Consider the following 21,952-nt stretch of genomic DNA (forward strand, 5'->3'; position numbering starts at 1 on the left):
GCCTCCCATCTACCTCCAACAGGTAAAACATACACCCAGGTTCATGCCATCATAAATTTTCTCAGGTCTCTCCACAAGAGCGACCTTCAGTTAATATAAAACCTTGCTGTCATCACTGCTCTCCCCTGACCTCCCTGGATCTTCAGGGCCTCCCTCCCTCCCTCTGCCTCTGGCATTTGCCAGCGCATCCCTTTGGACGTGGAAGGTCCCCGGGGTGCTCCTGCCTGGCACCCCGGCCACCGCTGCTGAATGCAGACGTGCCTGGAGATACTGCAAATGAGTTAGTGAGGGTGGCTGGAAAATGAATCTGTGTTTTGACCATGTCCCCCAGGTATTCCCATACCGTGTCTCAAAACCTTTTGCCTTCTGGCAGTACTTTTCTTGCCTGCATAGCGAATGTCTGGACAGGCTTTCCTAGGGCGGTTTGGGCCACGTTCGGGTCGGTGCCAGCGATCCTGCTGTGCTGTGCGTTGGCTGCTTGTTGCTGTGGGCTGGGAAGGGAAGGTGGCTTTGCCCCAGGGCAGCGGAGTCTGCAAGGGCTGCACTTGACGTTTGGACGCACAGATCTCTGCCCTTTCCTGTAATGCTGGTGCTAATGTTGCTCTGTAGCCAAAAGGACAGCGAGGACAACCTAAGCAAGAACTGCAAGAGCAACCGAGTGTCTGGCAGCTCAGTGGCCCAAGGAACTGTCTCCAAAATGGTGGCAGACACAAACCACCGCTGACTTATTTTCACAGTCTACAGATGCAAGTGGACGCTGTCCTTCCAGCTCAGCTGGCATTCACATCCCTTGTTACACCCATTACGATCCCTGCAGAAAGCTGGTGTCAACCCATCTCCAAACAGATCCACTCCTCCCACGTCTCGGCAGCGGTGCTGGGAGCCACGACACCCTGGCCAGCCCTGGTGCCAAATCCACACAGACGGGGCTGAGAAACAACCACGGGGCAGAGGAGGAGGCGAGCAATGGTTCCAAACCCAGCAGACCCAACACTGGCAGTAGGGATGTGCACGCTGTCCCAGCCACAGCAGCCCCTCTGCAGCCCCGGCGTCTTGGAAATGCCGGGCTCCCTTCCCACGTTTCCCTCCCGGCTTCCCGCTACCCTGGCTCTTTGCAGGAGGAAGGAATCTCACACCAGATACACAGGATCTTAAAGCTCACCATTTGATCAATGCCAGATATTCCAAGAAGCTTTCCAGCGAGTATTATTTCTACTGCTGCAATAATTAAGGTTGTGCAACCATTAATAGAAGGATGCGAGCTGAGCACAACGTGTCACTTGTGATTATCAGAGCGGGGCTGTCAGCCAGTAATTAAAAGCACAGCCGCTCAAATGTACATTTGCTATTCAGGTACATGCTCAGAAATGGCACCACAAATGTAATGTAAAGGCAGCACATACAAACAATTGCCCTTCAATTATGAATATTTGGATTTTGAACCTTTGCGAGTCATTAATAAATGTTATTTAATTACTAAAGAAAAACAAAGCAGAAGAAATGCATCAGGAGGTGGCAGCATCATGTTACTTGACACAGCCTTACAGCCTTCTGCTGCCTCTCACTCCCACAATCAGTCCCTGCTTTATTTTTAAAGGGCGCAATGTCACCAACTGATTGAAAAACGGCAAAAATTATTCCTGTACACAAAGGAAGCCCTGCCAGGTCACTGAAAAATGATCCATCAGTCTCAGGAAGGTTTATCCTACGTGCAGTGAAATTTTCAGGCACACAATATCCAGATAAATCACCCACACTAAGGCACTCACTTTTTAGTAGCTTTTTTTCTGCATTCATGTTGGAAGGCTGGCCTTTTGCTCAGCACCTGACTTCCAAGCATCCACTGCCTCCCTGGCACCGTCTGTAAAGCCATGACCTGACTGGCACGTCATAGCAGGGTCATACAGTCACGGACTTCCGAAAAATCCCGTATTTCAGCCTGCTGCCTTCCTTGAGGGCTGTCTCATGGTTAGCAGGTACTGAAAGTGGTACTGCCAGAGGCTGAGATCAGAGTATTTGCCATCCTGCACCGCACTGGCTCTAAGTGTGGATTCATCTCACGTGAGTTCAGCCCTCTATGCTGTCAAGGCTTTTATGTGGTCTGGTTGTCTGGACTCCCTTTATGCTTGCTGGATAAAAAAGCAGTTCTTCACCTGACAGTATTTTAGATGTCTGCCTTTGGATGTGATGTTCCATGACCTGGAACTGCCTCTTCCCCCCCGGCGTGGATTTATCCCTTTACATTCCCAGCATCAGAAGCCAAGTGAGATGAATCACACTGGTTTTGGGAAGTCAGGCCCAGCTCCCCAGGATGATTACGCTCCTGATTCCTTTTGAAATGGGTGGAAGTGGCTTCAATCCCCTGAGTGTTCAGGGCCAGCGCAGGAGTACCCCCCACCCTTCTGCTTTTCACCCACAAATATTAGGAGATGCTCCTGGACCCACTGCCCTGCAGATGAGGCATGTTGGAAGCCAACTCCACTGCCTCTGTAAACAAGCTGCAAAACTGGGCCAGTAGTTTCGGGACACCAGAAAAACGCAAGGCTGCCCAGCTTTGCTCACACATTCCCTACTGCAAATAGCGTAGTAACGCTTGCAGTGTTTATTAGCCACTTCATATACCAAACTGCTGTTTTGACTAGTCTTGAAACAGGCTTGGGACTTCACCTGAGGTTTTAGGCTTCTCCACCCTTCTCCAGTCCACACCAGGTTGGGTCTACAGGTACTTGAGGCCAGGCTTTGTCCTGTTGGTGCTGTAGCAGAGCACAGGAGTGAGGCGGAGATGCCCAAATGCCGCAGGGCAGGGTCGGTGATGGAGATGGAGGATGCCCACCCAGTTCAGGGCTTCATTCCTTGTTCCTAGATGCACGGCTTTGCCCGGGACAGCACTGACGGCAGCAGGGCAATGCCCATGCCATGGGGTTGGAGCTGCAGCTCCTCTCCATCCCCGTCTCTCCAAGGAGCTGGCCATGTGCGGAGCCCAGTGTCCACAGCTCTGCCAACGCGGCTCCCACCAGGGAGCGAAGGCTTGGAAGAAAAGGCGGTGCAAGACCAGTAGCGTGAATAGGGCAAGAAGAAGGGAGTGCAGGTGTTTCAAAATTTTGCCAAATGCCCTCAAGCTTTGTGTTGTTTATGAGCAAACGGTCCAAAGCTCCCTCCAAGCCACAGCGAGCTTCCCAGCAAGAGCAACAGCCCCCGGAGGGAGTTTTTGCTGTGAATAAAGACACTGCTTCAGCCCATTTGGAGTCCTTGAGCTGCAGGGAGATGCCACTGTCTTCTCTTGCCTGTGGCTACAGAGAACATTGGCTCCAGGTCATCGCTGGATCTAGCCAGAAGCGGTTCACCAGAGCCTGTCAGGATTGACAAATACTACAAAATTGCAGCAATTTCGTTTAACTTGCATCTAAGGAAAACAAACAAACAAACAAACAAACAAAAAATGAAGAAGGAGAGTTTGACAGTGTAGAAGCATCCTAGTTCAATTTCCCTTTCAAATGACTTCCTATTTTGATTGCATTCTGTGTTTATTGGATTCAAACAGAACTGGAGTCAAATGTCCTTGGTGATCAGAATAGATTGGTGGGCCGAGGGGAGCTATTTTCTTGGAGATTTTCTGTATTTCCAGGTTTCATCCCAGGTTAGAATGAAAATCAAGTTACCAGTCACGAAAATCTGCATGAAAATACGTTTCCTTGTTCCATACTGCCCGTCTCCTCAGCCAGAGAAACAGGCTGGTTATATTCCAGCAAGAGCTGACGTGGTAGGCATTACCTTTCCCTTTCAATTCAGAAAAGCACACAAGGGAATAAATACAGATCACGCAGTGGTTGGGACAGAAGGCTGCCATGGTATTCATTTCTCCTCTGTGAGCCCAGCAGAAACATTGTCTACAAGTCAGGTCAGAAGGAGAGGACTCCAAGGCTGAAAAGATGCTGAAATTCATCTACGCTGAGACTGTCAGCAAAATGGCTATTTTTCATCATGCAATTGAATTCGGAAGGCTTATGGCAACAACACTTCCATAGTCGCATCTCCCCCCACCCTGCCATTGCTGCTTGCTCGGCAGTGAGACCCTGCATCCAGCGTCCTGGCGACCGTGGATGCCGTGGTCAGCAGCTGCTCAGAGATAAGGTCCAGTTTTATAAAATACCTCCTCACTTGAAGCCACCGTGGCAGTGCATGATGGTGGCAGCAAACCCCAAAAGAGGCAGTAGGTGCAGATGCTGTCTTGTCCTTAACCCCTTGCACCAACTGTCGTTGGCCCCAAGGGAGCCCTGGTGTCTCCAGCCACCCAGGGTGTGCTTCAGGTCCTCCCGAGGCACAGGCTGAGGCTCCGCATGCTGCCACAGGCTTCTGGGGAACCCAAGGAGCATCCAAGGAGCATGGAAAAAAAAAAACCAAACATTTGAGAAAGCAGCCAGTTACTGAAACTAAAACATTGGGTGGGAAGCCCAGTGCCAGCATAGGCAGGACAGGCATCCTGGGTCAAGCCTGGAATTCCTGGTCCAACCACGCTTCCCACTGGCCGTCCTGGCCAGCCACACGTTCTCGTCACTTCTTGCCTAAGATGCAGGACACCAAATATACTCTCAGCTGCAAACTTGAACGCTCATCCTTCCCTCTCCCCATGCCCGTTTCTCCTGGCTCAGAGTCTGTCCCTCTCCCCATCACTCTCTCTTTCTTCCCATTAGATTTTTCTTTTTTTAATAAGCCACTTCAAACCGTTTCACAATGCAGGACAGACTCTTTGCTTCCAAGGGCTGCAATAACCATTCTCTTTGTTAAGAGCAGAGAGGAGGGAACGTCAGCATAACTTCTTATTTAACGAGCATTAATTCAGCCAGCAGCACATGAGGGAACCAGACGCTGTGTTTAGCTGGGGGTAGCTGGTACGTTCAGCAGCGTTGCCCTTCCTCGCTGCTGGGAGCCTGCCAGGGCGTCAGGCAGGACCAGAGCGGGTCTTGTCTCTGAAGAGCTGCGATTGCCCGCTGTAACCACCTGGTTTGTGTTGCCTTGTGAAAAACCAGCTGCAGCAACAGAGAAAGTGTGTTACTGGGTCTCCAGGGAGCGAGAAATGCATTGCTCCAACTTTGGGTTAAAATGCAGTTCAAGCTTAAGAAAACAGGACGTGGGCAATGTCTCACTGGGAGGAGAGAGGTTTAAACATCTTCAATAGCGAGGATGTTAAATTAATAAATATCCCCTTCTTCCTGACTTCTCCCCCAACATTTATATATGTTATGAAAAAAAATCGTATGAGGGTGGCGGCAGGGCAGTGCCCTCCTGACACGGGCACGGTCCCGCTGCACAGAAGGCCGGACAGAGGGATATCAGCAATGCCGTGAGGACAGTTCAACTGACGCTTTACAGACATGACCCATTAGCCGTACTTTCAACTTCTCCGGGCGGCTGGCCGGGGATGGGGGGCTGGTCCCCACTGCACAGACTCAGCCATCGCTTCAAGTGCAGACTTCCCCACAGGGTGTTTGCGGACATCTCCCCCCACCCCAGTTTGTAGGTTTTAATCCACCTGCGCATCTTCTTGCTCCCCCTTGAGATAACGAGGTTGACACTCTGCTGCCAACATCACCCTGTCCAGTGCATTCAGCCCCCCAAATCTTTCTCCCGGGCTCAGCCCACCTCCTGCAGATCCTCACGGCCAGGAGGACAAGTGTGCATGTCCGGCCAGGGGGAAAGACAGGGGCTCCCCTAGGGAGGGGGAATAAATAAAGGACCTGGGAGGCTCAGCAGGCAATGAGGGAGTAATAATAATAAATTGCCAGCACTAATTAACCCGTGCCATCCTGACTCTGTCTCTGCAGCGGTTACGACTTCGACTATGACTATTACAGAGACGACTTCTACGACAGGTGAGCAGGGGAGGCATCAGCCAAAGGGGCTTTCTGTGGGGCCAGATCTTCCCTGCAGTGCGGCTCCTGCTGTGGGGAGCGAGGTGGGGTGCAGGGGGGTCCATCCCAGCCCAGCGCGGTGGGGTCCGATGGCCAGGCTGTGCCCCGGCTCACCGCCAGCACTGCTCGGGTTCTGGTTGTGGCACCCGATCGGCGGCATGGCGGGGCTGGGGGTGCTGCAGGGCTGCTTCAGCCCCCCCATCCTTCACCCCCCGCTCCAGGCTCTTCGAGTACCGGGGCCGAGTCTCTCCAGTGCCCAGGGTGGTTCCTGTGAAGCGGCCACGGGTCACCATCCCCCTTGTCCGGCGCGTGAAGGCGACGCTCCCCGTCAAGCTCTTCGCCAGATCAGCTGCCATCGCCAACAGCTCGGCCAAGTTGAAGCGTGAGTATGTGCGTGGGGTGCAGCAGGACAGTGCAGAGACTGTGCACGTGGACCTCCCGTCCCCAGGTATTCACCGCCCCAGGGCCAGATGCTCCCAGGGAAAACCTTAAAAAACCCAAAACGTCTGGAAACAAGAGCCCAAGCGAGGGCCTTTCAGAAGCCGGTGGGCTGCCAGTCCAGCAGGGGAAGGTGCACGTACAACCTGAGCGTGCCAAAGCCTGGTGTCAGCCTCCGCAACGTGTCTGGACAACAGACACGCAGGCTTTTTTGGGTGCATACAACCACCCGCAGCCCCCCCCAGCTTTCCCTGCCGGTGCCGTAACAGGCAGCAGGGCAGCGAGGACTGGCAGTGGAGGAGGGCGCATTGCTGCTCCGTGCAAAGCCAGCCTCCCCTCGCCTGCCCACCGAGCCCCTGCGAGCTGTGCCGGGTGCCCTGCACACCGCTCACCGCGCTCCTTCCAGCACAGACAAGCTCAGATGCGCCCTGCAGCGAGGTGCGAGCATCGCCGCACGTTGACCCCCGGGATGCGAGGGGTATGTTTCTAGTGTGGGGTTTCCAGTTGGTTTTTGAACCTGCTCCGCGAGGTGACTTGGGCCGGGCAGAGCGGTGAGGCCGGTGCCTCGGGCGCTCTGCGGGGCACTAAATGCCTTTTTTTCCTTCCTTCCTCCCAAGTGAAGTGCAGTGAGCTGCAAACAATCAAAACTGAGCTGACACAGATCAAATCCAACATTGATGCTCTCCTGGGCCGACTGGAGCAGATCGCTGAAGAACAGAAGATGTCCGCAGGTCAGTTGGGTGCGCGCAGATGCCTCGGAGCCAGTCCGAGAACAGGCAAAGAGTGCAGGGCAGTGCCCTGCAGAGCTGGCCTTGAAACTACCGCAGCTTAGAGCATCCTCCGGGCTCTGACGGCAAAGTGTTGACCCCCAGGTTCCAGGGTGGAATCACAGGCCAAAATTACATGCCAAAATTCCCTAAATCGTAGAATGGGGTTTTAAAATCATGAGTTTTTTTTCTTTTGTCATATAGTTGGGGTTTTTTTGGCTTACTTTTTTGTTCTATTATTCTATTCGTATTCTATTCCATCTGCCTCCCGCACTCACTCAGGAGGGATGCAGACCGATGACCTGCTCTGCCCTCTCCAGGGTTGCTCTCAGGCAGCTTCCACAAAATCAGCAAAACTTCCCATTGCAGAAAAAAAACAAGATCCATTATTTACCTACCAACTGAATGTGGGGGCCCACTGGATTAGTGTCATCAGGCTCCGGCCGTTGCCTCCCCCAGCCCCTGATCCTGGTGGCTTGGCTCTTGCTCTCACAGAGGTACGGAAGAAGGCAGATGGCAGCAAAAGCGAAATCTCGCAGGAAGACACGGCGTCAGAGGCAGAGGTCAACACAGAGGAGCCGCTGAACGGGGACGAGGGTGAGGAAGAGGGTCTCGCACGGGATGAGTGTGAAGATGAACTGGTAAGAGCGTTTGGGTAGTACATCCCTCCAGCCAAAGGAGTGCAGTAATGGACCACAGTTTTACTGGAACTTACTAAATCCCCAGAAAAAATAGTTTTTCCTTCCCCAAAAGAAATTGTTGTACTTAAATCCCATGATTGTTCACAGCTTGTTCTTGCAAACTGTTCTGCTGCTTCCCAAAGCATTGACCTAGCAAATGCATGTGGGGACACCAAAGAAACATGGTTGGCTCTTGAAAGTTGAATGACGTTTATCCTTGATTTCACAACTATTAATTAATGGTTAAAACAAGTTGCTCTGCTCCAAGTAATTCTCAGATGGATTGGAACATATGGCAAAGACAGGCCATGTTATATTAGCTGCGCTTTCCTAGCAGCGTGCATTCGCAATGCCCTTTCGTCTGGACGGACGCCAAATGGCATAAAGCTAGTGATAAGGGCTGAGCAGGCCACGACTGCTGTGCTGTACATCGATAGCGAGGGCAGCGCTCGCGCATGGCCGGCCTGATGTCATGCACATATCAGCCCCGTTGGTCTTGGTCCTGCCCTGAGTAAGGACACTCCCAGTGAACCCAGTGAGCAAATTTTGTGCCTAAAAGGCACCTGGATGGGAGCCCTGTTCTTGGGTACTCTGATGGCAAGGGTAAGGCAGGCACTGTATTACCACTGGCAGCACTGTCATTTATCCCAAATTAAGACTCCTCTGAGAACAGGATCTGCTCCAGACCCAGGCAAAGGGCAACAGGGTGCTGGGGTGGAAGGACAGCTCTGCTTGCTGCCTCTTCCCCAGCACCGCAGCCCTGGGAAGCTGGGATGGCTGGCACAGCTCTCTCGCAGAGGCTTGGGCACGTCAGGGTAGCTTCTGAGCCTGTACCGTGTCCTCTGCAGCAGCTCCGCTCCTTCCGCACCCCGGCACTGGTGGCAGCAGAAGTGAGGATGAAGCTCAGCATCCCTTTCTTCTTCCTCACCTCCTCATCACTGGGGTGGCCGCACTGCATTGCACTGCACTCTTCCTATGGTCAAAAAGCTCCTCTAACTCAAAACACTTCCCAGCTTGTTTGTACTCTTCTGCTCCTCCCCACCTTAGTCGTGATGGGTGAGGGATCTGAACAGGGTCTTTCAGCTGTTTCGGTTTCTGGGGCCTCATAGCTGAAGTCTGTGACTCCTCCTAAATCTAAGAAGAGATGTTTAAGGAGAGACGTCATAACAGATGCTATAAAGAACAAAGGCAAAAGCTGACCTCCATCTCTATGTCAATCAGGATAAGGAAGGCCAGGTTTGAATTACATCAAGGGAAACAGATGGTAGAAATTAGGGGGAAACTTGCTGATGCTAATGATGATAAAGCAGCACACAGCCTGTCAAAAAAATGTGGACTTTTCTGCCATTAGTGGGATTAAAAAACAGAGTGGACAGACATCTGCTGGCAATGATTTAAGAAGAGTTGATCTTCATTAAGAGTAGAGGACTATTTCAGCTCCCTTCCATCTCTGTTTTCTGTAACTCTCTGGCCCTAAAGTGGCATTGAGATCAGAAATATTTTACTGCCAACATCAGACAGGCTCACATGTGCTCAGCATGGGGCAGGTTAATGTGTGCAGCTCATCTGCGGGGACGTTTTCTGAAACACTGCAAGGCGACTCACAAAAGCTATCCTTTATATTTCGCTCCTGACCTTACAACACTGAACAGTTTTGAAGTCTTTCCAGTTCCTGGGGAGTGACTCCTTTAGGCCATGTCTCTTTGGCTTACACACATCAGGGTAGCCTTCACCACCTGTTGTGCATGGACATGGTGCCCACACCGGTCCCTAAAACCACTGTCTGCCCTTGGCTCTGAGGGGCAGTGGTGTCGCAGGAGAAGAGTCAGAGGCCACTCAGATCTGATCTAGTAGTTAATTTATTGAGTTCTAACCAATAAATTTAGGTATGTAAAATATTTAATAAGTACAGTTGGATTGTTGGTCAATACTCTATTTACTACACTTAAAGTTAGTATGGGATACAAAGATTATCATGTAAGCTTACTATACTCATCTTAAATGTTACATGCATGCAAAAAATGTCACTTACCAACCCACCAATGCCTGGTGTCAGCTAAGGCGTCTCTCAGCCTCGAGGGTTAACCTTGGGAGGCGTCCCTACTCAAGGGGAGATCCCCGCCTGCAGCCAGCTGCTGTGGAGGGAGAGCTCAATGGGCCCTGATGGCTGCAGATGCTGTTTATAGCGTGAAGTGGTTGATTCGTAGTCAGATTTTCTGCTGTGTTTGTGCAGTTTCGGCGTTTTTGGTTTTGGTGCTGGGTTCTCACTGATAGCCTGACACAATAGGATTAACTTTGTTTAGGCTTACTTGCTGAATGTCTGCCTGGACCAAAGTCCCGTTAGTTCAAACAGGAGGAGTGCATCCATCACAAGTGGGAAAGACATAGTTTATGCAAGGCAGGAACCAGACCTGCCAGCACCGGGGCAGCGCCCAGCACAGAGGCTTCCCTGCCATGAACGTCTTCCCCATGGTGACAAGTGGGGAAGATCCAACTGGACTTGGGTCTGGGTCCCACCTATACCCTGTAGACAACCATAGGATGTCTCCTGGGCACCAGCAGGCCTGAGCATCCCTGTTCATAGGGGAGTTCACTGAACCAGAGCTCAGGTGAAAATAGTACAGCTAAGCAGAGTGGTGTTAGCCCCAGCTGGGCAAGGGGGGGCATTTTAGACCCCAAGGGGGTCAGGCACACAATTTCCATTGCAAGTCAATGGGAGCTGGGCAAATACTTCCTTTCAGCCCCTCTTCCAGTGCAAAGCTGGCTGCCCTGGTTTTGTGCACAAATCTCTGCTTGCCCTTGGTGAAGTTTCCAACATCACCTGAGGAAATCAAGTCCAAAATACACACTGCAGCCCACAGGGAGAAGGATGAAGGCCCCCCCCAGCATGAGTTTGTGCCCTTTTCAGAGAGGGTGGGCAGGAAAGGAGCTCTGCAGAGGAAGGATAAAGTAGGTAATGCTTCATTCGCACAGGCACTGCCACTAGGCTCAGGGACCTGGGAGGTCAGAAGACAGACCAGACCAGTGTAAACTAAGAAGAAAAAAAAAAGAAGCATTGAGTACCTTGGCCTTTTCCATGTGCTTTGTCACTAGGTCCCTTGGTCGCCTGCCCCATTGAGCAGTGAGCTTACACTTCCCTTAGCCTTCCTTTTGCTGCTGGTGTACCTACAGATGCTCTTCTAACTCCATCACTGCGCACTGGAGGGATGGCTCTGTATTCCTCTCTGGTGGCTCAGCTCTGCTTTCCATTTTCTACGTTCTGCCTTTTCATGTAGGAAAGAGCTCGCTTGGGAGCTTGCTGTTCATCCACGCTGGCCTCCTGCCACACCTGCCCGTCTGTCACCAGAATGGGCCATTCTTGTGCTTCAAGGCAGGTGTCCTTGAAGATGACGCAAATGCCCTGGCCTCCTTGGCCTCCGGAGCAGTCTCCCATGGATTTTGCCAAGCAGATCCCTGAACAACCCAAAATCTGCTCTCTTAAGTTCAGGGATTTGATTCTGCTCTTTATCTTGGTCACTTCTCTCCGGATACGCAACTTCACAGTCTCATGGTCACTGTAGCCAAGACTTATCTCCATCTTTACATCTTTGACCAGTTCTTCCTTGGTCATCAGTAACAGTCCAGAAGAATGTCTCCCCTAGTCAGCTGGTCAGTCAGCTGTGTCAAGAAATTGTTCTTGATGCTCTCCAGAAATGTCCTGGGTTGCTTGCACCCAGCCCTGCTGCCCTCCCACCAGATGCCAGGGTGGTTGAAGTCCCCCAGGAGTACAAGGGCCTGCGATCAGGAGGCTTCCTCCAGCCATCCAGAGGAGACTTTGGTCTGTAGCAGATGCCTGCCGTGATGTCACCCATATTAGTCTGTCCCCTGATCCTCACCCACAAGCTCGCAGCTGATTCTCACCTGTTCCAAGGCAAATCCCAGGCAAATCCGGGCTATTCCTTTGCCCAGAGCGCATGCCACCTCACCTGCCCTTCCTGAAGAGCCTGTTCCCTGGCTGCTACCTGCTGTGTAATTGCAGAGCAGGAGCCTTTGTTCAGTTGCCAGAAGTCCAGCCTCCAGACTTCCCTCTCTTGGGAGTCTCCATGACAGCTCCTTTGAGCATGGTCTCCAGCTGTCCCTTCTTCATGCATTGCAGTCCTGAGGCTTTTCCCCTGTAGGGTCTTTACAAAGACGCTGTTGGTCTCCCTGATTGTAAAAATCTGTTTATCTCCCCCAGTGCCCTGTAAACCAGCCTGCTGCTAACAACGTTGGGACTGGGCTCCCTTGCCTTTCCTTTCAGATTACTTAGCATCCCCTGCAGACATCTGGATCCATTTCCATCTCTAAAATATTCACCACAAAATGTAGCCTATGCAGTAAAATACTACTGCTGAGCACCTGATTCTTTCAATGATGCTGCATTGCAGGATGGCTCCAGGAGGGGAACTCTCACATCCCTCGCTTTCAAAACCACTGCTGCATGGGGAGTGGTTCAGCACACCGGCACTGTTGTTGTGGCCTTTGGAGTGATGACTGTTATGAGTGTTACCGTTCTGGATGATGAGTTCTGCTGCAAACTGGGACCGGTTTTTGCGTTCAACAGCAGAGTCATTATATCGTGCACCATTTGCCATTGCGGACTGACTGCACCTTACCCTCACTGGGCAGTTCCAGTAACGCGGGAACGCCTGTTCCCTGGCGCAGGCCGTTCCTAGGGCCAAAATTAACTTCTTACAGGGCTACAACAAGGCATGAGGTGTGCAAGCACATGCAGTAAACTTTATGAAAGTGCTGAGCATGGACTTAACCCAGCCATGCAGAAATTAGGCTTCCAGTCTAAGCATGGCAACTCATGCCACGGGCTCAAGACTTTCCCTGGGCCATGCCCGCTGGAGCTGCTGACTCTGCTGTAGCCCAGATCAGATACCTGACTTTACACAAGGGAAGGTGGGCTTAATTTCATCCCAGTCCCTCTGAGGTTCAGCAGGAGCCAGACTTCAAAATCCAAGAGGGAATCACACATCCCAGGTCTGTTTGGCAGACCCCTTCAGAATAAGGAGCCAGAGGAAATTTTTTGTTTTGCCTGGGACTGTGCGTGACAGAAACCACAGCCATGGCACCCCGTGTCCACGTCAGGTGTGTTTTGTAGCTCCTCCACCACGCTGAGCAACCTGACACTGCTCACAGCGTGCGAGCTCTCCCAGCCCCGGTACCGGCTGGTCACTGCACGGGAGGTGTCACAGTGTCCCAGGCAGGGCAGGGGGACACGTGGCGATTTACTCTTTCTGGTTCCCTTTTCCCTCCAGGAAAACAGCCATTACACAGATGCGGAGGATGCCAGACTACAGTAACCAGGTACCGCTCACACGCTGCTTTTTAGGGCTGATTCTGAGCAAAAGCTTTCATTCCGTGCACGTTGGGGTGGGGGGTTGCTGCTTCAGAAGATGCTCTTTTCCACTGATCCTCTGTGTTTTCCTAGCACTGAGCCTGGCTGCTCAGCTGGGTCACTGATCAGCCCCTCGCTCCCTTTCCTAAATCACAAATCTTTGAGGTTCAAGGGCAATGATGTACTTCCCCCCTTCTCTCCTCGCAGCCCATTCAGAACAGCAGTGAGCAACAGTGTGAGGAAAGCACGAGGCTAAGCCCTGTCCTGGCACGTTGAGCAAGACAAGCTGAATCGAAGTGCTGCTGTCATCTCTACCTGGCATTCAAAAGGAGAAACATGGCCCGACATCTTCCATCCATCTGTAAAGCAAAGACAAAGAAAACTCATCATCCCAGTGCAAAAAAACCCCACTACCCCGTGCAATGGATTCGGAGCTCTGCAGCCAGCAGAGGCAGGAGCCAAACCCTGCACAGTCCATACCCATCACTGGCTAGATAATGGGAGAGCGGTTGTGTCACCACATGCGTCAGAGGTGTAACAGAGCTTTTTCTAGGAGAGGAGGGAGAGCTAAGCCTAACCCAATAAAGATGTTTTTTCCCGTGCTAGGTGAGAGCCAGACCATTTGCTAACTGAGGGAAAAGTACTGTCTCAGTTTGGACAATTTGTGTTCTCACAGGGTGTGGGGTGAGCTGTCCTCTCAGAATGGTCACCTCCTGTCACGTCTCTCTTGCCCCATGAGCTGCCCCGGGTACACGGTCACTTCCAGGTAGAAGGGAGCGGTGCTGGTGCATGTGCTGTGCTCTTTGCAGCTGCTTGAAGAGAGGGAAGGGGGAAAGGAAGCTGCCTGCAGGAAAGCAAGTGATCCCAAGCAGGGGAAACGACGCATACGTCATCTTCAGTAGTTTGGGCTCCTCGTTCTCCACTGGGAAGCCACTATGTAAAGGCCGAGCAAGTCTCTGCAGAGTAGGGGGGTGCAAGCATGTGTGGATGAGACCCTTTTCTTGGACCAACTGCTCCCTGGAAGGGATGCAGTCCACCCACTTCTCCAGCCCAGTGCCAGAGACATCAGCCCCTTCCCCAGGGTGCTCACATCTCTTGCCCCAGCATCGCTGGGTCTTCACACCAACCTGGCACACCGGGAGAGCGGCGCAACAGCTCCTGCTCCTGGCTGCGAAGGCTGTGCTCCATCACCGGTCTGACGGGTCTGCGCGGCGTGACAACTTGCTTGAGCGTAACGAGACTGGTAACGGTGAATACCCCGAGCATGATGCATGTGGGCGTGCAAGCACCTCCCCGCCTACCCAAATTCAAGCTGCTTTTGACCCATGCCGTGTCCTGCAAGCAGAGGGCTGCAGCAGCCAGCATGCAGCTTGTCGTGGGACCCCCCTTACACCACAACACCCAAGAGGTCTCTCAGCCTTTCTCTTGTTCGTTCCTCCTTCGTGGGCTTATCCACTTTTTCTGAGTTCAGGGGTAGATGGGACTGAAACTCACACAGCACTTTATCCAGATCAGATGTGTCCTGCCCATCTCCCCTGTTCCCCTCCAAAACACACGCACCAGTGCTTTGAATCTGGAACAGTGTCCACAGCTTCTCCTTGGTCAAACCCTCCCACAAAACAGATGGCCCCGCAGGTCCTATAGAGTGCTCCGAAAGGGGACCTCTGCTTTCTGCTCCAGTGCTCAAAGCCAGACCTCATCTACGGCATCTCTCTTTGAAGGGTGAAGGGGAAAACAGGTCCCGGGGGCCATGCTTCCCTCCCCCGAGGGCCATCCTGGAGCAAGCATGGCTCTTGAAGCACAATGTTTTATTTGCATTTCTTAGTTTCAAATAATTCATGAGGTATTAAAGGGATAAGTGTGCTTTCCCCTACCTTTTTCCGGTTCCTGTACAATTTATCCATTGTGTTGTACTGAGCCGTTGTAGAGCTGTTTTCTAGGCTTTGAGAGATGAGCTGCAGTTTTTGCTATGAACTGACTGTGATGCTGATGTTTGGGAGAAAGGTGACCTTGTACATACAATCCTGTATAATAAAAGAAAGAAATCTAATTTGCTTTTGCTCTCTTCTCTCTCTGTCATACATATACACACACACACTCTTTTCCTCTATTTCAGACAAGTCAGTCTTCTTTCCCTTTCTAAGCTTCAGCTCTGCCCACAGGATTTGCTTTCCCTTGCACAAGGTATATCCCACTGGGCTGAGCCAAACATCTGGGTTCACAGGGGCTCTGGGACTTTTTCTCTGGAGGCCTGGAAACTCATTTGATGCAGGAGAGCAGGGGACAAATCCAGGTATTTAATCTCTGGACTTCGCACTGGTCCAGCCCATAACAGACTGGAAAAACGAGGCTGCTGTTCCAGTTTGCACAAGCCAACAGTGCTAATAAATGCTCCTTAAGCACGGTGTCTTCTGCCCGTCTCCCCAGTCCCTTGCTCAGCAGAGCAAAGCTCACACCGTGTTGGCAGCTGCGCACATGTTCACTGGCATAATCATCCAAACCCTGGTACCTGGTAGGCAAACGTTTGGCACCTGAGCTGTGTCTGGAGGGCACCAGTGCCCACATGGGGAGAAGCCAGCTGCTACCACACTTCCAATGCTTCTTTAGGTTTCCAGTCCTAGAAGGTTTTCTGCTGAGCCTGGCCTGAGCCATCATCCAGCACTGAGGGCAAAGCTGCCTATGGCATCTGTTCAAGTTCATGGTGAGCCTGGAGATGCTTGAACATCCATCTGTCCATCCGTCCTGCCACCAGTCACCAGTTCACTTCAACATGAGGAAAGCAGCATGGCCAGACTAATGGCTGGATGTCTTTGCAGCTGGGAAGAAGGCGGAAAGATGGGGGGGGGGGGGGGGGGGGGGGGAGGAAAAAAGGGAAGTCAAAACATTTGGCTATCACGAAGATCAAGATCAGCCCAACCTTAGGTCTGTTGAGCCATGTACCTGGGCTGTGAGAGCAGCCAGGGCTCAGTGCCTTGGAGGAGGGCAGAGCGCTTCCCTGCTCCGTCCCACCCGAGCCCCTGCCGCGCTGGCCGAATGCTGAGCCTGGCACCAGGCTGAGGGCAGGGCACTGCAGCGTGGTGCAGCTCATCGGCTTTAGGCCATTAGAGCACGGCCGAGGCCTCCTAGCAAACAACCGTTTTGATTTTGTTGATTATTTTGGGGGGAGAGTGAGGGACTTTGGGAGCTCTTATGCAGGCCCCGTATGGTAATTAACTTTGCTACTGGCTGTAGATAGGGCCTCAGCATGTGTTCTGGGGTTTTCATGCTCATCGAGTCCTGTACGTGACCATCCAGAAAATCTTCACCTGAAGAGGCGAGGACGCAGCAGTGGGGTGGGAAGGGAACGCACGCAGCCCCTTGCACCCCTTACGGCCCAAAAGCAGCTGCAAAGCTTCCTGCCCACTTCACCGGTCCCTCAGCAGAGGAGCAGAGGAGAGGAGGTGTCGCCGCCTCGCTCAGCACTGCTTTCCCAGGGACGGAGAGGGAGGGCAGGGGAAGAGGCAGGTGCCCGCTGCAGGGGCACAAGGCACAGGGGCAGAGCTTTGGAGAAAGAGGCAGGCGAAAGCACGTGGGCTGTAGATGTTTAAGGACTCCAGAGCATTTACAGTGAACACGCACACGGAGTGCGGGCAAAGCCATCGGTGCTGTGTAAGCGTGCTCCTGATCCCAGTCAGCTCCCGTTCCCCGACTGCCCCATCCCATCTTTCCGAGCACGAACGCACACATGAGATACGGCGTGGGGTGCTGCGTGCTCCGAGCACGACGCGGCGCTTTAACCACAGCCCATCCATCCTCATCCTCAACCCCAGCGGAAACCACGCTCTGCTGTCACAGGGGAGCAGACCGCAGTGAGGAGCAGAAGCCCCGTTACTGGGCTTGTCCTGGTTAACAGAAAGATGTGTGGTCCTCCCCAAGGCATTTTAAATATCCGTGACACAAAAAGATAATCAGATCTCGTTAGCTCTTGAATGAATATAAAGGGGTCCCACCCCTCACGCACCCAACCTCCTTTTTCATGATCCAGTGTCCCCATAGAGCCTCGCCCTGTAAATCGTCCCTGCCCTGCTGGGGTGTGGGAAGACGAGAGTTGGGCCAGTCCATTCTCCCCAGCATTTCCCCCAGGGCAACAGTTAATTCAACATCTGCACATTCTGAAGAAAAAAGACAAACATAAACTGAGCAACTCAACTGAACATACATGCAGTTTCCAACTTGTGAACAGGGAAAAAAAAATGCTTTTGTTAAAGCCTTTTCCCGCCACCCACAAAGGCAAGATCTCATTACCAAGTGCCCTGGACCTCGCTTGGCTTCTCACATTTGCTGCTCTGCTTGTTGCTGTGCCATCTGCATTTGGTGGTGACAGCAGCGTGGGCTTTGTTGGAAAGAAAACCCAAGGTCTCAATCCCCACGGCCTTGCCTGCACCTCTGCAAAGGAAACATGAAACGTATGAGGTTGGTGACATGCTTTGGCTTTAAGTGTACTGCTCTGGATGGGAATAGCAGATGTGCAGGAAGTTTTGGTGCTCTGCTTTTTCATATGCTGGCCTCAGCAGTCATTAGAGCAATAGAGCAGGGTTACTCCAGTCCCAAATCCCCGTTTTATGTGCTTCTGGACATGGAAAGACTGTCTGTCCAGCCAAAACGCCTGTAACCTGGCATTCAGTTTGAGTCAGGAGATGCAACAAAAGCCCCCAGTGACTTTAATAAATCCTGTTAACTTTAATGAGAGTCACAGTTAAAGTCCATGCAGCGCTTTGGAAATACTTCAGTTGTTGGAGCTGTAACAGGACCCGTTCTTTGAGGAATTTGTAAAAGCCAGTTGCTGCCTCTGTGAGAGTCATCATATCCCTCCTTCATTGTCTTCCCATTATCTGCAGGAGATTTAATTCCATATTTTTCCTCTTCTCAATAAAGTTGTGGAAACATTTGGAGATGTGGTCAAGAACCCTAAGGGCTCCTGGTGGAGTCTGTCCATCCCCTACCAGGAAAACACACCCAAGCCTGGGACAGGGACAGGGAGGGTCTGATGCCAAAAGGACTCAGTCATATCTGAAGTCCTCTGCGCACATCTGGCAGAGGGGCCGAGCAGCCATTCCTGCACTAAGCCCCATGCCGCCGGCACCGCTCATGTACCCATTGTGGTGGCACGGGGACAGGCACGTGCCAGCATGGGCGTGCTGTACCAGTTTAGCGAGAACACGCTCAAGTTCAGCACCTTTTCATTGCCCAGATTTACTTCCTAGCAGGTGGATTATTTTCTCTGACAGGTTTGACAGGGTTCCTCAAAAACAACTTCCTGTGGATCCCAGCTTTCACCCCCTTCCTGGGCTCACAGCCCCACTGATTCGTCCAACTAGTTGCAAAGGAGACCCAGAGAAAGGGTGATCGAGATAGACAAGATGGGAGAGCGGGAAAAGGGAAGGACAGGGGTGAGACATGCAGGCAGAAGCAGGAACCCAGTCTCCCAGCCCTGCCCGCAGAGCTGCCTGCAGCACGTGAGCCTCCTTGCTGACGCCTTCTACTCCCATTTGCAAGCAGACATCACCGAGGGTGAAGCACAGACCAAAGCTGCAGCCTCCCCCATCTGCTCACCGACCACTTCTTCCCCCCTCCTGCCCCACTGGTGAGCAACCGCTGCGGCTCCTCCTCAGCACGGCAGCTGAATTCACTATGCTTGGGAGCCAGAGATGTCCCCACTTGGCTGTTGGGTTGGCTGCGAGCGGCTGGACAGGAATGCTTTCAGCCTGTAGCAGCTCTGGAGCACAGATCAGCACACTCTGGACACAGCGTAAGCAGCTCCTTGAGGCCAAGGTGAAAATTTCCTGCATTACGACCACGACTGGGACCTGGGAGGCTTCAGGAACTTCCATCTGCACGCCTCCTTTGATAAAACTGCTTTGGGTGCGACAAGGTGGCGATGCTTAAATATATCCATTTAAACTGCTTGAAGACCAGTCTGTCTGCGGGGCCCAGGAACCCAAATGCAGCATCCTACCCCATCACGATGCAGGAGCCCGGCAGCACAGGAGGCTCGTCCCCGTAGGCAGGTCCAGCCCCAACCACAGGTCCACACAGCCGCATGAACAGCCCCAGACCACGGCAGCCCCACTTTCCTAGAGGCAAAAGCAGCAATGTCTAAGAGCCACCAGAGCTGGCTATTAATACCGTATCACGGGGGAGGGAGCGTGTGCACACGCTGTTAACACAAGAAATTAGGAACTTGTTTGCATATCAGCATCTAATATAATCTCAGTAAATGCATTAAGAGCTTTATGTGAAAAGAGTTCAGGCTGGGCAGGAAGCAGGCAGCCAGCAGGAGGAATAGGGACAAAAGTAGAATAATCTTAAACATACCATAATGAACTGTCTTTGTACCTAAAAGCTCTTCTAAAGTAATTCACATACCCCTGGCTGATCAGGTATGAACAAGGAATCAGAAATCATTTTTATGTACTCAGAGCACTTATGGCCAATACAGCCACCTGGGACATGCATTTGCATTCAAAAGCCTAAACTGCAAGAGAGACACTAGAGAGATAAAAGGAGAAACAAAGATGTGTCAACAGCAATGTGGGAAGGTGGATTTAAACTAAAAGGACAGGGGGAAAAAAAAAAAGGGGGGGGAAAACATTAAGAAAAGTAACAGCACAGACACGCAACCCTCCAGGACCCCTATGGTCGCAGCCCAAAGTGTAACCCAGCAGACAAGGTATCCCCATGAAATTTTCCAGTTCTCCCAGCTCAGGCAGATGCGACATCCTAGGAAGCAGCAGCACAGCAACTCGAAAGGTATCCAGGGTTTACGTTGAAGCAAAATATAATTCCTATCAGTTTTACTTGTAGTCATTTGCTCTCAGTTTATTACAAAACAGCCTGGCTTTAGATCTTACGGACACAGCTGTTCACCCCTGCACTTGCCTGGTGCTGGGGAAAGCGAACTCGCTTGAACCCCAGAGCCACGGACTGGCCTCTCTCCTTGCAGAGCGCAAATCCCGAGGATACGGCGAGGGGAGGCACCTCTCCAGGAGCTGAACCCACCGTGCCTGTGGGAAATCCAGGCTGGGCGGCACTTCTTCCTGCCAGGAGGCAAACGGAGGGCATGGAGGGCAGGTCAACAACGGCTGAATCTCTGGGGCATACAAGTGGCTGGTCTTTCATCTGATGTTTCTCCTGCTCTCGTCCTCCTCCCCCAAAAAGAAGCAGTTGATTGAGCAATGCACCCTTGCTCCACCGTTACCTGTCACATACCTGCACGTGTGGCATAGTTTTCCCAACAAGGCCATCATCAAAATTTCTCTTCTTTCCTTGCAACACCAGGAGCGTTCCCCAGGTTGTGGAGCTCAGCCCTGGTCAGCACAACGCTGCAGGCAGAAGCGCGGGGATCAGAGCGGCGCTGCCTTCACGGGGACTGAGACACGGGTGGGGAAGTGGCCCAAAACACGGCTGAGACGAACAATGCTGACACTGCAAAATCACCTTTGAAAGTCAAATGCTTCAGAACCTTAATAGCAAAAATAAGGACAAAAGATGTATTTGGCTTCTCTAATTCACTCCAGGCCCAGCTTTCAAAACCACTTGATGCATTGTGTGTTGGGTTCTTTCGAAAAACATATCACAGCTGTGGACGTTGACACTTGGAGCTGTGCTACAAAGAGCTTTTGAGAAATCTGGTCCCAAACGAATCAAAAACGATGGTCCATTGGAAATTCTTCCCATCTGCAGAAAACCTTAATAATGCATTTGAGGAGCGATTTTCCATTGGGGCAGGACAACATTCACCCACCTGTCCTCACCGGGCTGGTTACCTTACCTGGCTGCAGCACTGGGAAGAGGGAAGCCAGAGAAGGTAACAGGGGTACGTGGTGGGGTCGCGACAGGAAACACACAAGCAGGACTTTTCTGTTCCTACGGCACAACATATGCTTTCCATCATCCCAGATCACAATCCATCACTGCACTCATTTAAAATACAGCACAATAATCAAGTGCTGCTTTTGCATCTGCCCCTCACTGCTTTCAACTCATGCCTTAATGGATCTGAATTATTCCCCCAGCAGGAAAAGCGTTTCCCCAGCAGCAGAACATACGAAACCTGCACTGAATCTGGGAGCGAGGTACTGAAACTGGCTGGAAACAACACAGAACCAGGGCAAAAACCACAGCACTCACCTGCAGGAGGTACATTTCATCTGTCATGGTTTTAAGACTATTTCTGTCTCTCATACCACTTCACTGTAGGGAACAAAAAGTCCTGTGCTTACTGCCATCATTTCAGCTGTTTTTCTGGTAAAAGACAGCTTTTTCAGTTAATTATAAATATCTATGTTGAAAACAGTCAGTATGACACTGTCTTTCTAAAATATCAGAGTAGAGACCGTTTCACACATTATAATTTTTGTTGTGGGATCATTTTCCAACCCAAGACAGATCTCTGCTCTTTTCTTACCAAAGAAAAAACAATTGCATTGGCAAACAAGCAGCAAGGCTCCCTGCCTTTCCAGCCACCAAGCCCGGACACATGGGAGAGTCCTGTGTCCTCCCAAACTGCAGCCAGGAACTATCCTAACAGAACGGGATTTGCATTTAGATGCCCAACTTAACACCTTTGCTATCCATCCCCACTGGTGGTGTACGGAGAACATTTGCCTTACAAAATTGCTAAACACATAGCGGGGACCAACTCAAAGAGTCTGCTGAAGTTGAGCCAGTAACGAAACGGTAAGAACGTGACCACACAGAGGATATGCAAAGAGCAACCCACCTCAGAGATGGAAAAACCCTGCTCATACCCTA

General features: G+C 51.7%; 1 protein-coding gene and 1 long non-coding RNA gene across 7 annotated transcripts in view; one reads left to right on the forward strand and one right to left on the reverse strand.

The window, feature by feature from the left end:
- RALY (RALY heterogeneous nuclear ribonucleoprotein) overlaps positions 1–13,761 on the forward strand; it is a 140,339-nt gene extending 126,578 nt beyond the window's left edge. For all 6 annotated transcript variants that reach the window (XM_072879162.1, XM_072879160.1, XM_072879161.1 and 3 more), the window contains 6 exons: positions 5,823–5,870; positions 6,131–6,291; positions 6,965–7,078; positions 7,610–7,755; positions 13,080–13,128; positions 13,367–13,761. In XM_072879162.1, the coding sequence (XP_072735263.1) occupies positions 5,823–5,870; positions 6,131–6,291; positions 6,965–7,078; positions 7,610–7,755; positions 13,080–13,124 (514 nt within the window). In that variant the 3' untranslated portion in view covers positions 13,125–13,128; positions 13,367–13,761. The remainder of the gene's footprint in view (positions 1–5,822; positions 5,871–6,130; positions 6,292–6,964; positions 7,079–7,609; positions 7,756–13,079; positions 13,129–13,366) is intronic.
- A 730-nt stretch (positions 13,762–14,491) lies between these two features.
- Positions 14,492–19,274, reverse strand: LOC140659470 (uncharacterized). Its single transcript, XR_012045142.1, has 5 exons — positions 19,155–19,274; positions 17,444–17,584; positions 17,160–17,310; positions 15,669–15,975; positions 14,492–15,183 (listed from the first exon to the last, which is right to left on the reverse strand). It is a non-coding gene; the product is annotated as an uncharacterized lncRNA (long non-coding RNA).
- Positions 19,275–21,952: the final 2,678 nt, after the last annotated feature.

This window comes from Ciconia boyciana, chromosome 14 (assembly GCF_034638445.1).
Source record: "Ciconia boyciana chromosome 14, ASM3463844v1, whole genome shotgun sequence".
Lineage (NCBI taxonomy): Eukaryota > Metazoa > Chordata > Aves > Ciconiiformes > Ciconiidae > Ciconia > Ciconia boyciana.